The sequence below is a fragment of the Musa acuminata genome, chromosome BXJ2-3, assembly GCF_036884655.1.
Source record: "Musa acuminata AAA Group cultivar baxijiao chromosome BXJ2-3, Cavendish_Baxijiao_AAA, whole genome shotgun sequence".
Classification (NCBI taxonomy): Eukaryota; Viridiplantae; Streptophyta; class Magnoliopsida; order Zingiberales; family Musaceae; genus Musa; species Musa acuminata.
Window position 1 is genome coordinate 33,142,501 of NC_088340.1, and position 15,405 is coordinate 33,157,905.

A 15,405-nucleotide genomic window follows, 5' to 3' on the forward strand; every position below is an offset into this window, starting at 1 on the left:
TTATTATTTATATATATATATATATATATATATATATATATATATATATATATATATATATATATATATATATATATATATACCGAACTGTCACGGACAAAATTCTAAACAGAATGTTCGATGTAATGCTTATGTATGTTTATGTCTTTTGGTTTGTTCATGCTTTGCATAACATATAGAGGGACGGTCAAAGGCTTAACAACCCCATTTTAGTTGGGTTTGGTAGTCGTTTTAGGCTTGTAAATAAATGTTGTGTCATGTGGACACTTGTGAGAGATGTAATGTGGACACTTGTGAGATATGCTCGGTTTGTAGTGGACCATTTTGGATCCTTTGTTGTGCAACCGTTCAGAGCTTGTAAAGTCTGTTTGTAATTTGCATTGGCTATGAAGTGTTTTATGAAATGTTTGCTTGTGAATCCCGAGTAAGTTGCGTTCTCTAACCCGTTTTCTCTTTTTTAGGTCTTAAGGGACTATGGGAGGTTTCGAGGAGGCTGACCTTTGCGGACGGACATTTAAGGGTGCCGTACGACTTAGGCAAAACTAGCTAAGTCCATGACAGATGATATCAGAGCGGGATAAACACTCGTATAAACACTTGTTATGCAAACGTGGGGGACCTAGCAGGGCGGCGTTGAGGGCAGCCATCACGCGCGATCGTTTGTGGGAAAACGGGCATGAAGATGTAGGGAAAAGGAGTCGCTTAGAGGAGCGGGCATCTGAGATTGACATTCAGAGGAATGACTAACCCTTCGTCCAAGAGGCACCACGAGGACAAGCAAGTTTGGAAGAATGCGTAGCGCATAAAGGTTTGGATGGTTGAGTTCGAGCTATGACTCGACGTTGACAACCATACTTGATGGTGCTCAAGGCAAGCAAGGCGCTTAGTAAAGGATGAGACTATGCAAGGTGGAATGGGTTGCTCAGCGATCGAAAGAGTTATGTAAAGCTCACAGAAGTGAGGGGAATTGCTAACTCGAAGAATTGGTACTTATGCAAGGGCTTATATGCGGACGATGGAATATTCGTGGCAATCCTAAGGTGACCGAAACTCGGCGCCATGGAGCATTGAAATTTTCTCTTCGGCATGAGAAGGATACGTTTGTAGGAGGTTGAAGTGTGTAGCGAGTTCAGCATGTTGCTGGGCCTTAAGTGGTGCAGCGGGGGCTGTATTGGCGCAGAGTCTCAATCTAGCAAGTGCGTTTGCAAGCAGAGCAATGCACAGTTTGTTCAGTAAGTCGGAGTAGTCCATGGGGATGGTGGTTTCCGAAACTTTCAAAGGGTAGGAAACGAAGAGAGATGTTACTCCAACGGGAAAGATATCCATGAGAGATAAGTCCCGGTTCTCCAGAGGGAGAATCATGTGCAACAGACCGCATATGTTGAGGAGTGCCTCAAAAACAACAACTCCACGAAGCTTAACAGACCGAGCGAGCAGCGAGGAGTCGTCGTATAATCTCGCTTTAGAGAATGCATTAGTGGATGCATTGCGAGATCAAGTGGGGGAGCGACCCAAAGCAACACAAATGAAGGCACACTTGGAGTCGATATGAAGATCAGACTCAATGGAGGGTTGACCCGTGGAATGGTGGGCGTGAGGACCATCATCAACTCAATGCAAATCGAGGAACAAAACAACTTGGGTGTAACTTGGCGAAGTACCCAAGCCACATGAAGGGAGCCAGCATAGAAGATGGAACATGGAGCGGAGGCACAAAGCTTTCCTTGGACAGAGGTTAAGGACATGAACTCTTACAGAGGCAAGAGCTGGATCATATCGTTCCATGGGTCCTTCATTCTGATGGAGCAGACTCATCTTGTATGGTGCCAAAGACGAATGAAGCTTTTAGGCACATGCACCTTATTTCGGAGAAGCATTTGATGGAGGAACCAAGGCGACTCAACTTGCGGAGGCGAAATTGAGTTTAGAAGGCTTTGGCACGGGGCAAGAGGACGCGGAGGCGGGTACTCTTGAAGAATATGCCACAGTGCTGCTATTCAAGTTGCTATGAAGGATGCGATGCACAGGGGAGATTGTGCTGGTAGGGGTAGAGGCCCAGGATCCAAACAATGGTGCACCAATTTCAACGAAGTTGATATACTTTGGGAGCTACTAGGCGACGGACTGTCATAGAGCTGGGTGTGACCTGAGAGCGATTGGACGAAAGTCGATTGCAAAAGGAGCGGACACAATCGAAGGCGGAAGAGGCGTTACAATGTGTTGGTAGAGGCGACATATAGAGGGATCACAATCCGAGTTCATCCCACAAGTATCAGAATGCAATGGAGATGTCACCAGGAGGCAACATGGTGCAGCAGAACGTGGTGGAATAGTTTGTGGTAATACAATACACACGAATCTAGTCCCTTGAGGGACTATATCATACGGAGGTATGATTGAGAGCTATTGAGAGCTCTACTTCGGTGAACAACACGATGACAAGAAGGGCTATGAATTCAAGGAGTGAAAGCCATGACACCATAGAGACGAGTCTTCCGGGCGTGCATCGAATTTTGCATCGGATGAAAGCCTTTGTCATCAACATGTAAGGGTTGTGTACCATCGAGGGAAAAATTCAAATGCAAGTACCAGTGAGTCTCATGGGAGGGACTTGATCATATATTGATATGATCATAGCGGCTGGAGAGTTGGACTGCTCTAGAGTTCATATTCGCTTAAGGGAGCCCGACAAGGTCGAGTAAGCGAACGTTGCTACCAAGGAAACTAAGAAAACAGAATCGGTGCAAACCCTACAACATGATGATAGAGGCCATGCATGGGAGTTGCAGTCTGTCTTTCCATCGACCAAGGGGAACTGCTTAGAGAACATAAATGTGTTGAAGCAGGGGGTCGAAAGGGGCGAGGAAGTGACGACGAGTTCGGAGGGACTTAGCTACCCAAAACCAAGCATCGGTTAGAATGAAGGTGGACTCGAAGGAGTGCCATAGAGACAGATCTACCGATCGCGAAGAAAGAGATGCAGATGCGAGGCGACAGATAGTAGGGCCATGGGCATGACAGTGCCATAGTACCGCAGAGGCGAGACTTCCATGAAGTCATCGATCCCTTACTCTCATGGAGGGAGAGTGCTTGGTCATGGAAGGGGCCGAGGAGGTGGAGAATGCAGAGGCAAACTCCAAGTACCGAGACAAGGCTGAAGGGCAGAGGCTAGGGAACTTCGTAAGACCGGTGTCAACGAGCTTCTCATCAAGATAGCCGAAAATGAAGGACTTCGGGTCGTGCAAGAGTGCACGACCAAGGAACGAAGCATGTAGTATACGATGTTGTACCTTTGCTACCCAGTGGAGTAGGCGACAGGGTTGATGGAGAAGACGATACAATCCCAGAGGAGACCAAAACTATTAAAGACTTACTCCAAGTTGGGGTGAAAACTTCCTGCATTCCAGAAGTTCGATGGCATTGAGAAGGTGAATCACAGTAACCAACTCAACGCAAGGAGTGCAAACACTTCAAGTGCTTCAGAAGTGTGAGCAAAGAGTAGGTGAATGTCAGTAACTAGCTCGTTGCATGAAGTACAATCCTCGAGGAGGCGGGCGAAGTTAAGTAACCTTTGCCTTCCCAACTCTTAAGAGAATGGGTGAAACTGAGTACCCTAATTCTCTTTGCTATCCAGCAGAGGAGCTCTGCACATGTTCAAAGACCCTTCGGAAAAACAAAATGGAAGACAATAGTTGTCAAATCCTCATTAATGGTGATCAGTACTACTGAGAGTAGATTATCCGCTTCATTTCCCAAGAGAATGCCAATCGAAAGCGGAAGTGATACAAACCTACTTGGAAGTGACAACTAAGTGAAAGAAGAGTCAATGGGCAAATTTTGTGAAGGAAGGACCCAAAAACTTCAAAAGTTTGCAAGGCGATGCTCGTTAAAGCTCCAACAAGCATCCACCAAGTTCAAGCAGCATGAGACATTTGAGAGACTAGCGCATAGTAAGGATGGTCTTTTCCTTCATCTGAAGGATCCGTAGGAACCAACAGGGATCAACACAACTCAGCCAACCCCACACTAGAGTCAGAGTCATTGGCGAGTTGAAGCAGCATAGCGGATCAAAAGTTTGACTACTCAACAATAGCAGCGGAGAGCAGTTGGGAGCCAAGAGACGCATTGCAGCTGGAGCAGAAGATTGAAGACTCAGCAAAGGCGAGGAGTTGCAGTGTCGGCAAAGGCTTCGACAAGGACGTCGAAGGAATAAGTGGGGGAGAATGTCACAGACAAAATTCTAAACAGGATGTTCCATGTAATGCTTATGTATGTCCGTGTCTTTTGGTTTGTTTATGCTTTGCACAAATATAGAGGGATGGTCGAAGGCTTAACAACCCTATTTTATTTCGGTTTGGTAGTTGTTTTAGGCTTGTAAATAAAGGTTATGTCATGTGGACACTTGTGAGAGATGTTCGGTCTGTAGTGGACCATTTTGGATCCTTTGTTGTGAAACCGTTTAGAGCTTGTAAAGTTTGTTTGTAATTTGCATTGGCTATGAAGTGTTTTATGAAATGTTTGCTTGTGGATCCCGAGTGAGGCATGTTCTCTAATCATTTTTCTCTTTTTTAGGTCCTAAGGGACCATGGGAGGTTTCAGGGAGGCCGACCTTTGTGGACGGACACGTAAGGGTGCCGCACGACTTAGGCAAAACCAGCTAAGTCCGTGACAGAATGATATGCCAAAGCGTACCGCTCGGTATACTCGTATCGTACCATACCGTATGGAGCTCGATACTCCGGTACGATACGAAATTGCGAACCTTGATATATTCACTAATAACATTTAATAAACAAAATAGTTTACAACACTAATTCCTGAAATATAATTGAAAGACAACAGTCATATTGTATTTTCTCAAATATCTAATGAGTTAACCATCAAGTACATGGAGTATCCTTTTTTGTTGAAAAAAGAATAAAAGTATCAAGTTTTACATTGATAGTACATATTCTTACAAAGATTTGATCGGTAACTATTAGTTAGAAGTCTTGGGCACACATCAAGTTAAATTATATAATACCTTTGTCTTAAACTACAATTTGTGGTCATAGAAAGTGAAGCCAAACAATATTTGCTACATTATAAATTGAACTGAACTTTAGACTATTTATGCTAAGCTGACATGTCAAAAACAGTTTGCTTTGGTTTAGTGGTGTAAGCCAAATCATGCAAGCCTTGCTGTAAGCGATTAAAGAGGCCTTTCATGCAACAGCTAGGAGTTGTATTGCTGGCCTGTTTGGAAAGTAATTTATAACTCCAGATTATGTGGGACATGATGCTTCCGTTTAAGAACAGAGAATGAATTAGCCCCCTTTTTATATTTTGTTTGGATTTTTCATATGGTTGCAATTTTCCACAAGTTCTCATCTTTCGAAATTTGTTACATGTTCTCATTTTTGTTATTTTTCTGCCTTTAACTTCCAGTTACATTAAAATTTTTCATTATTGATAAAATACAATTATTATCTAATGGACATAATACCGGTTCTTGGAACATAGTCAAATACATGCATATTTGATCTGTATTGAGAAAATTACAATTATCCAGAACTTGATGTTTCACAGTCAAGGCAGAAGGCACTTGCAGATCTTCACACTATGCAAACTGAAAAGGTACATAGCCAGCCATGATTTTTATTTTTGTACTATGTCGAATTGTCAATATCGATAGACTTGTCAATTTTATAAAGTTATTGTCCAAAAATGATCTGGCATGCACAAAGGTAACCTCATGGATTATCTTTATTCTTTTATTATATTTTTAAAAGAGATCTTTCAAAGATATTAAAGCCACTGGCATGATGATGCCCCTTATTGGATATAGCAAAGTTGGTTGTGTTACTAAGGGCACCTGATAATTGCTTCTTTCAATTGTACAGCTTGAGAAGCTAAGCGATGGGCAAAGCCAACCGGAATCCCAGCTCAAGTTCATAATAGAAGCCTGGTTACAGGTTAGCTTTATGCTAGAAAAACTAACTTAATTTTGATTGACACAATGCTTTTTAAAGTTCTGCCGTGTTGTTCATCTTTTGCCTGAGATATTTTAGAATTTCAATATGCAGATAGTGGAATGTAGGCGAGTATTGAAGTGGACATATGCCTATGGTTATTACCTTCCAGAGCACGAACTTGCCAAGAGACGGTTCTTTGAATATCTGCAAGGTTCATTCTTGTTTCTATCTTGATGTAGCTTTGGATCATATGCTTTTATTAGAAATAGTTATCTTACTCTACTTTTCAGGTGAGGCTGAGTCTGGATTAGAGCGACTTCATCAATGTGTGGAGAAGGAGCTCCATGTCTACCTTGATGCGGAATCTCCCGTGGACAACTTTAATGAGTTCCGTACTAAACTAGCTGGACTGACCAGGTAGGTTTATCTAATAATTTGCTTGATAAGAAGCATGTACTTTAGGGTTTATGTTCACCATCCAGGTAGGCCACTTTCACATTGTGGCAAACAATGTTAGGAGAAAAAGGATTTCTCTGTCTCCCACTGATTCTTTTAGTTGGTTGTGTTGGCATCTTTGTATTGGTAAATAAAAGCTGATTAGGCTTGTGGATTAGTTGGCACTGAGGCAATTAACTTTTATTGTTTATAGATGAAAATAGAATCAATGAAATTGAAATTCAATCAGATCAGCATTGTGTTGGGTATCAAGTAGAAAATTGATTTTTGGCTGACAAACTAGCAAGCCATTATTTGTGTGTCTACGTTGATAAAGGCCATTCTCAGGTGTTATGGCCCACAAAATATCAATCTACAGTGGTGCCACTGGTATAGCTTACTTAGTATGGGCTCCATAGGATTAAGCAGGGAAGATCTAGGAAAGAAAAAGTAAATTACTTAAAAAGATACAACATAGTCTTAGAGTATTATGTGTTGCTGGAAAAATCTATAGTTGGCAACTAGTTTGGCAATGAGACCAATCTTCAATTAAGACTTGCTTTTTTTGCTTTCTGGGTTGTCTTTTTTCACTGGTGAAACTGCATGCCTTCTCTGGCATTATTTTTTATATTTGAGATTATAAGAATAGATGACTTGCGAATTTTGCAATAACCCTTGACTGCAGAGATGCAGCATGATTCTGTAACTATAGTGCAATTGGCTCTTTTCTGTTCAGCATCACCTCAATATTAAATGGTACAAGTAAAATTTCAGTAGATATCATATAGATAGTTATTTTCCCAATTTAGGCACAAAACTTGGTAGGTTCACTTTTGATAGTATAAATTATTCATAGCATGAATTAAACTAGTTCTGTTTACATGCAGCAAGTGTTTGTTCCAAGGATTGTAATTTCGGTTCATACCGGTGTACCGAGCCCTGCTCGGTATGGTACATATCAACGTGTATTGACGGTACGTCAGAGCATATCGACGGTATGTCCAAAATCATAAAAAAAGCCTAAAAAAATCTGAAAAATAGTTAAGTTAGAAATAAATATGAAATCAGTATAATTTTAGCAAAAATAAGGTAAATTGACCCAATATCGATTAATTTTTAATTAAATCATCATTAAAATCACTATTTATAGCATTAAAAAAATATAATTAAAACCTAATTAAACCTATTATACCATCATAAGCATATGATCCAATCCTTAGTATGCGTGGAATATAAAGATTTGACCTATTAAGTATCTAATGGTGAAAAAAATAATATTAAACCTACTAATCATAACATTAAAGATCTTAATTAGTCCCTAATTAACACTAGTCTACCATCAAAAACATATCAAACAACATATTATATATTAAGTCATACATCACATAGAATAGGCTTAATCAACTCATAAATCAATAAAAATCTAGAAAGAGAATATATACCTCTTGATAAGAGTGTTCTTCCTCTTAATCCTCTCAAATTAGGCTTCTAAATTTGATCTAATTCACAAATCATAGTTTTGTTGAGTTTAGGAGAATGAAAATGTGAGAATAAGTGAGAGATGTGAGTGAAAAAGAGTTTGAGAGAGCTTAAGAGATTGAGAGAGATAAATAAGTTGAAAGAGAGGAGAGGAAAGGGTTTAAAATTTTTTTTCTAAGGCTCAAACAGTCAAATTAACCATTTAAAATAAGGCAATATCAGCCCTTGATCGGTAAGATTGAAATCCGATTGTTACCAATCAGTATAGGTTGATAACTATTGGATTTCGATCATTACCGTCTGGTACAGACCTCGAATCGCTCGATACGAGGTCAAGTGATCAGTATCGCCCAGTAGAGGGCGGCCTGCGTACTGGTATCCTATTGGATCAGTATTTACTACCAGTATCGGGCGGTGCACATCAATACAAACCCTGGTTTGCTCTTATTTCGTAATTATAAATTTTTATAGAATTCCTAATGAGATTAGTTGTTTTAAGTGCTGGATCAATTTGGAAGCCTGAAATATGAGAATTTTGTTGGTACAGTTTTAGGTTGTATTGTTGTCATTTTCTCACAGGAGCTGGTGAATGCTTTTACTTCTTTATTTGCTACACTTGTTGCTCATTTGCAATATATTGCTTGGGCTGCAGAGACCGAAACATATAACACAGCTTTTTCGTATTAAATTTTATAGTTATTATATTTGATCAACTCTATGATATAGTGAGATCTGGATGTTGTAGCATGAACATTTGATGAGTTATTGACATTTGTTATTATTTAAGATGGGGATGGTTTATCTGAAACGAATTTTCAATTTTTTTTTCTTCAGAAGGAAAAATATATTAACCATGGGATGAAATTACAAAATTGGGATTAGCCCCCCAATTTTGAGACAACCTAGTAACCTACTAGTCTTTACTAGATTAGCAAGTTTGTGGGCCAAAAAATTAAGATTTCTAGGGATGTGTGAGCAATAACTGACACCATTGGGTTTGTCAACTAGCAAAAAACTGACAAAACAAAGTTCCTGAATTTGCCAAGGAATATTTCCATTTTTGTTCAGTATTCGGAATCCAGATCACCTGTTGGGCATTTAGTATTCATTGTCATTCAGCTATGTAGTATTTGATCTCTTATTCCTTCAAAATCAAGTTGTATATTGTCATACTAGAAGTTGCACCTATCCAATTCGGGAATTACTTTGTCAAGTGACCAGAAAGCTTTTTCCAGTTCATCCCTTAAGCATCTCATTTTGTGTTATTCTATTGTGCCTGTAGTTGCTGTATATGCCCTTATTGTAGCATGGTTTTGTTAATTGAATCCTGAAAAAACATCTAATTATAATGATTATGACAATTTTTATTCATATTGGTGTTTGTTCTACCCCAGTGTAACTAGGAACTACTTTGAGAATCTTGTTCGAGCATGGTTTTGTTAATTGAATCCTGAAAAAACATCTAATTATAATGATTATGACAATTTTTATTCATATTGGTGTTTGTTCTACCGCAGTGTAACTAGGAACTACTTTGAGAATCTTGTTCGAGCCCTGGAGACTGGGTTGAAGGATGTCGGCTCTTCCAACAGCCAGACCACATGCACCCAGGGTTTAAGCTCCAAGATCTTGGGCAACAAAAGTAAGGGCGGAAAGATCAAAACAGCCGGGACCAGCTCTGGATCTGGTGCTCCAACCCATAACTTGGACAACATCAATTTCTGGTCGTGTGACCACTGCACCTATGCAAACCCTAGGTCTACTAACACGTGCCATATGTGTGAGCATCGCAGGTAATCCAGTCCAGTTTGGATCCTCCTGCAATATGGACAGCATTTTTCTGTAGTTTGCTCTTGAATTTGTTTGGCCTGTGAAAATAGAAAACATCTCCATGATGCTATGTACATATCGCTCTAGTTTATAACCTGGCATACAAGAAGGGTAATAACAGGCAGGAAAGTAGACCTAGAGCATAGGAATGGGAAGAAAAGAGATGCATGATTTCTGCCTGTTCATGTAGAAATCTATTGCTCTTCAAGCTTGCCAATGTGTGCTAGCAATTTATTGCTCTTGGACAATATCATGGTCTACATGCAGGTAATAAACGTTGTCAAGAACAATTAAGCTATATAGAAATTTTAATTTATGTTCATAGTTGTTGTGGGTTCTGTCTCATTCCGTTGCAAGTGATTCTTCCATCAGTGGGCGGATTCTTCCTCATTTGGCCAGTCAAACAATGAAGAGGGCTTTGGAGGTTCGTCTAAATACCATCCTAGACGGCCTGAACCTTTTCTGGCATCTCTGTGGCATGGGTATATCCTCAGGTAAGGTTCTTGGAAGTCTCTGGTATTTTCCTCTTCAAGTTTACATTGGTTAAAAGTGAGTGTTCTTCTGGTGATTTCGAGATTGGAGGCCTCTAATTTGTTCCGTATATATTTTCTCAAATTCTTGAGCCAACTTCTAGAGGTTATTCGTCAGACATTTTATAGATGTTGATTTTTTCTCCTCTCATATGGATATAGATACAGAATGCATTTAATGTGTTCACTAAAGGTTCTCGTAGATCTACCAGTAGGTGGAATTGCCTGAGCTCCCGTTTGAACATCGAAACCATGGTGTCGTTTCACCATTTCTTTTTTGTTTTTGTTATTTTTGTGTTTGGCTGTCCATTCATGGTGATCGATTTTTCTTTGCAATTTTCGGACGAACATGTTATAATCCGACTGTTACTGCCTCTTAAACAGTAGATGTTTGTTTTCGTTAATTCGGTAATATAGCCTAAGGACTCATCTGCCTTTTCGGTGCTGTTATGATTGCTTAGAGACTATCGTTGAATGAGAAAGGATTACAAGGGAGACTGGGCTTCTGAGAAATCTTGCAGCTAACCGATATCGTTTTATATTATTATAAGCTCATAGCATAGCGAAGTAATGACACCATCCCCTCTTTCTGTTCATCCAAATATAAATGTTTCATGGGCCGACTTCCAACTCCACATGTAAGACGTCAACCTCTGCTTCTCTGTCTCTCCAGATGATCTATTCTCCCTTCTCAAGCTGAGCTTTCTTGTGCATTGATTGGATCAGTACGTAATGATCGAGATCTACTGTTTTTTTATCAAGTATTAGTATCAAAATGTATGTTAGAAAACCTTGATTTTAATTCTCTTTACGAAGTGAAATGGATTTTTACCGAGTTATAATTAGCGAGATAAGATCAAGGTTTTGATAAGAGACATGCAAACCCAATAGTGTTGTGGGGACAACATATTAACTATTTCAATATTGCCATTGCCGTCATCAACCGGGCGTGAACTGGTAGCGTGCCCGGTATCATTGTAACACGGACGGTTGTTGAATTCGATGATCCCGTTATATAAGGAAGACCGCACGACGATATCTCCTACGCGGAAACGATCATCGCGACCTCCTTCCGAAGCCACCTCCCTCCTTCCCGCTCGCTTCTCTCGGCTCCCTCTCACGCTTGCTCTCGTCGGTGGCTCCGATCGGAGCCCGTCGATCCCTTGGCAGAGCATCGTTCCATCTTCGGATCTCTCGTGTCGCCTGCCCTCACACGGTTCTTGATCACCCCCTGAAACTCTCCTGTTAGGGTTTGCGGGGTTTTGGGTGGAAGAGAGTAGGCGGCGGAGGAAGGATCTCAAGTTGTTGAGCTAGCATGAGCTTCGGAGTGGGAGGTGGAACTGCGAGGGATGGGACATAGCTCGAAGAAGAAGAAACGGAACGGGGGTGGCCGGACCAGGGGCCGGGCCCCTTTGAACGATCGCTCGGCTGGTGCCGAGGGCGATCAGGATCTTCTGGCTGATGAGTTGACGGCACTGTAGGTTTCTTTCTTTCTCTCCGTGACTTTGTTTCGATTCGAAGCTGCTGGTGTATTAATGCTATAGGAGACGATTCACTAACTTATGAACGTCTTCTAATCGATAATCCTCGATCTCTATTCTTTTCCTTTTAGTGAAAAATGATCCTTCGCGTGCTTGAATTTGAACCAACTGCTGAAGAAAGATACCTAAACATGTATACCTGTTGCTTATGCGATCACGAAAATAAGCATGAAATCCTTATTGACCGCATACGAAATATTTTTAATATTCTTATCATCATAGCAATTAAATGATACTAATGTCATTATAGTTTCAATTATTTGTTTTAATAGTCAAACAATAGTCAACCGATGGGGTTTTTACTCAAATCTTGTCTTAGAGCTGCTGTTCTGAATTGAAACGAATGGTGAGAGAGTATGAGTAAACAACACCGTTTATGTATAAGAAAGGATTTCATGTGGTTCTGTAACTCTGTTATCCTATAATGCATGCAGCCAGCAGGCTCTCCTGAGAGCATGTAGTGGTCAAGACGCCCAGGGCCTTTTGGTTGGAATAATTTAATAAGGCCCATAATGTACATTTACCTATGCATATCGTTAGAACTATTTCCATGCCTGCATCTGTATGTATGTCTCCAGAGCATTTACCTGTATGTCTATCTGATAACTCCTGAATCCCCCGATTTTGTTCAACAAGATATTGATCTTGAGATTAAAATATTTGGAAATAACCTAAAAATGCAATGATTCTTTTAATATGTCTTTTAATGTTATTATCAATTCTTTCTTAGTTGGTTAAAAAGTGCGGCCCAATGCACAGGACCACCACCTATGCGGCATGGGTCACTTCTTAGTTGGTGATTGTTCTGATACATTGTTTGCTTCCTATTTCAGGGCCTCAATATTTCAGGAAGATTTCAACATTATCTCTAAAGCTCCTCATACTTATTTTTCTATAAAACTAAGGTAGTTAACGTTCAATGGGCATTTTTAACCTGATGTGCAAATTATGAACTGATAGTTTATTGTCTCTAATCCAATTAATGAACATGTGATATAGGCCTTACTCAAATGATATGGGCTGTGAAGATCTCCATGTTTCTGCTCTTCTTTTGGTAAGGTTAGTATTATTATTTATATTCTAATGTTCCTTCAGCAGCATCTGCCAACCACTGCTGCATCTTTCTTGAATTTATGATCTAATGTTGCTTGTAATAGATGCTTACTTGGGTATCCTCACAAGTGCCCAAAGTTGCGGATAGTACCAGAGAAAGGTCTGTCAAAAGAAGATGCCGATAAGCTTCTGCTGTTGCTTGTTGATCAGGTCAGAAGATGTCACCATTACTACCTTAATGGTTTTTGTTTATCCTTGATAGAAGGTGGCACGACATGGATTTTTTTGCCTACTAGTTTTGGGAATTAATAATGCTTTTAATAAAGGTGTTAGGATGTGCTGGGGTCTTAGGAATAGTTTTTCAGTTGTTAGAGATGGATCAACTACCATAAAGAAATATCATTTTAACCAAGGATTGAAATTTCGTACCGTACTGAAGTTTTGAGCTTCGCTCGGTATGGTATGGTACTATGTACTGAGCGGTATGCTAGAGCGTACCGAGCGATACTCCTAATTTAGGCGCAAAATCCTCTGAAAATACTTGAAAATAAAAAAAAGTTAGTATTAGGGTTTTTAAGTTAGAAATAAATATAGTAATAGTATAAGTTTAGTAAAACAACCTAAATTAGGTAAGAATAGTATCACATATCTTTTTCGGGCTTTGAGGAATAGCCTTGTGCAAGGTTCGTATTTCGGTTCGTTGCAGATTGTTCTTTTGTAAATATTGAAATATCTACAGAAAAATCATTTGAATTGTCAATTCACAAATTGTTTCTTTGCATAGTTTAAGAGAGTGTAAATATGAGAAAAATTGAGTTTGAGGTAGTTTAAAAGAGTGTGAGAGTGAAATGAAGTGAAATAGAGGAGAAGATGAGTTTAGAAACCCATGAGAAAGGGCTTCAATGGTCATTTTGATTGTTGGAGCAATGTTACATATCAGTAACGGTCAATTTTAACTGTTACCTAGTTGTGTCGAACGGTAACGGTCGAAATTGACCGTTACCGAGTTGTGTCGAGCGGTAATGATCGAAATTGACCGTTACCGAGCTGTGCTAGGCGGAAACAGTCGAAATTTCGATCGTTATTAAGCTATGTCGGGCCTGTTACTGTCCGATCTACTCCTATATCGTCCGATACGGGGTGCTATTGAGCGTTCCGCCCGGTAGCGGGCGATCTGTGTACCGGTATGTTGTCGGACCAGAATGTACCCTAAACACATTCTGGGAGACAAAACATGGGCGCAATTTGCTTATATGCAATAAAATAGACATTCACTTTGTTTGTCAATGATTGAGCTTTTAACCTTCTCTTTTTATAGCCACCATAGTTTCCAGTAGAAAGATAAAAAGAAAAAGGATTATGAAATTTCTTACATCAACGGCACAAGAGTTGAAATTAATGGGTACTGAATAGATTGAAGCAAGGAATGAAATTTTGGGTACTGCAGCCATATTAACCAATGATCGGATTGCTTTGTGTTCAGTCCATGTTGATGTATCGACATGAGATATATTAGTATATACTGTGGTACTGTTTTGTGGTACCTTTCTGCTGGGGAAGGGGCGGAGGAAGAAGGGAGAAAGAAGGTAGTAGGGAGGTGCAACAAAGCAGAGAGAGTGTACGTACTATCATAGACAAAATTGTAAACGTGGTGTTCGATATAATGCTTTATGTTTGTCCGTGTCTTTCGGTTTTGTTTATGCTTTGCACAGCATATAAAGGGCTTGCAGTAGGCTTAGCAGCCTCATTTTCTTTGGTTTTGGTGGCCGTCCTAGGTTTGCAAACAAAGGTTGTGTCATGTGGGCACTTGTGAGGATTTCGGTCTGTAGTGGATAATTTTGGACCTTTTGTTGTGCAATCGTTCAGAGCTTGTAAATTCTGTTTATAATTTGCATTGGCTATGAAGTGTTTACTGAAATGATTGCTTGTGGATCCCAAGTGAGACGCTTTCTTTAACCTGTTTTCTCTTTTGTAGGTCCTAAGGGACTATAGGAGGTTTCGGGGAGGTTGACCATTGCAGACGGACCAGTGATTTCAATAGGCGCTCGGGCGCTCGCCTAGGCGCTCGGGCGAGGCAAGGCGAGGCCCGAGCGCCTCGCTTCATGTCCAAGCGCCTCGCTTCAATGAGGCGTCGCCTAGGCGCTCACCCGAGCCTAGGCGTCGGGCGCTTCGGGCGAGCGCCCGGGTTAAACCAGGCGACCGAACCAATGTTTTACGTCTGGTTCGGTCTTCGGTGCTTTAGTTGGTTCAATCGGACCAACTAAATCACCGATAGGCTCCCTCACACGATTTCCCCGACTTCCCCAACCCTAACACTCACGATTTGTCGTCGAGATTTCTTCTCCGCTGTCGCTGCTCTCTGCTGCTGCTGCCACTGTCGCTACTCGCCGCTGCCACAATCGTCGCTCATCGTTGTTGTCGTCGCTCACCGCTCGCAACTCCCACTCCCGCTATCGCTCGCCGCTCCTGCTCTCGCTACCACTGTCGTTGTCTTAGTAGCCTCGGTCTTCTCACACTTTTCTCACTATACTGTTAACAGTATATTAACAATATATTGCTAACTGTATACTAATAATAATATTT

At 40.6% G+C, this 15,405-nt stretch overlaps 2 protein-coding genes across 7 annotated transcripts in view; both read left to right on the forward strand.

Moving 5' to 3' along the window:
- LOC135607771 (probable E3 ubiquitin-protein ligase ARI8) overlaps positions 1-9,774 on the forward strand; it is a 21,379-nt gene extending 11,605 nt beyond the window's left edge. For 2 of the 3 annotated variants that reach the window (XM_065099826.1, XM_065099827.1), the window contains 5 exons: positions 5,569-5,616; positions 5,883-5,954; positions 6,066-6,165; positions 6,245-6,371; positions 9,386-9,774. In XM_065099826.1, the coding sequence (XP_064955898.1) occupies positions 5,569-5,616; positions 5,883-5,954; positions 6,066-6,165; positions 6,245-6,371; positions 9,386-9,665 (627 nt within the window). In that variant the 3' untranslated portion in view covers positions 9,666-9,774. Of the gene's footprint in view, positions 1-5,568; positions 5,617-5,882; positions 5,955-6,065; positions 6,166-6,244; positions 6,376-9,385 lie in introns of those variants that run through there. The other variant, XM_065099828.1, reaches the window with a different exon arrangement.
- A 1,551-nt stretch (positions 9,775-11,325) lies between these two features.
- LOC135583990 (eIF-2-alpha kinase GCN2-like) overlaps positions 11,326-15,405 on the forward strand; it is a 54,626-nt gene continuing 50,546 nt past the window's right edge. Inside the window, exons 1-4 of one of the 4 annotated variants that reach the window (XM_065099821.1) lie at positions 11,326-11,705; positions 12,603-12,674; positions 12,769-12,828; positions 12,927-13,032. In XM_065099821.1, coding sequence (XP_064955893.1) covers positions 11,578-11,705; positions 12,603-12,674; positions 12,769-12,828; positions 12,927-13,032 — 366 coding nt within the window. In that variant the 5' untranslated portion in view covers positions 11,326-11,577. Of the gene's footprint in view, positions 11,706-12,602; positions 12,675-12,768; positions 12,829-12,926; positions 13,033-15,405 lie in introns of those variants that run through there. The other 3 variants (XM_065099822.1, XM_065099823.1, XM_065099824.1) reach the window with 3 other exon arrangements.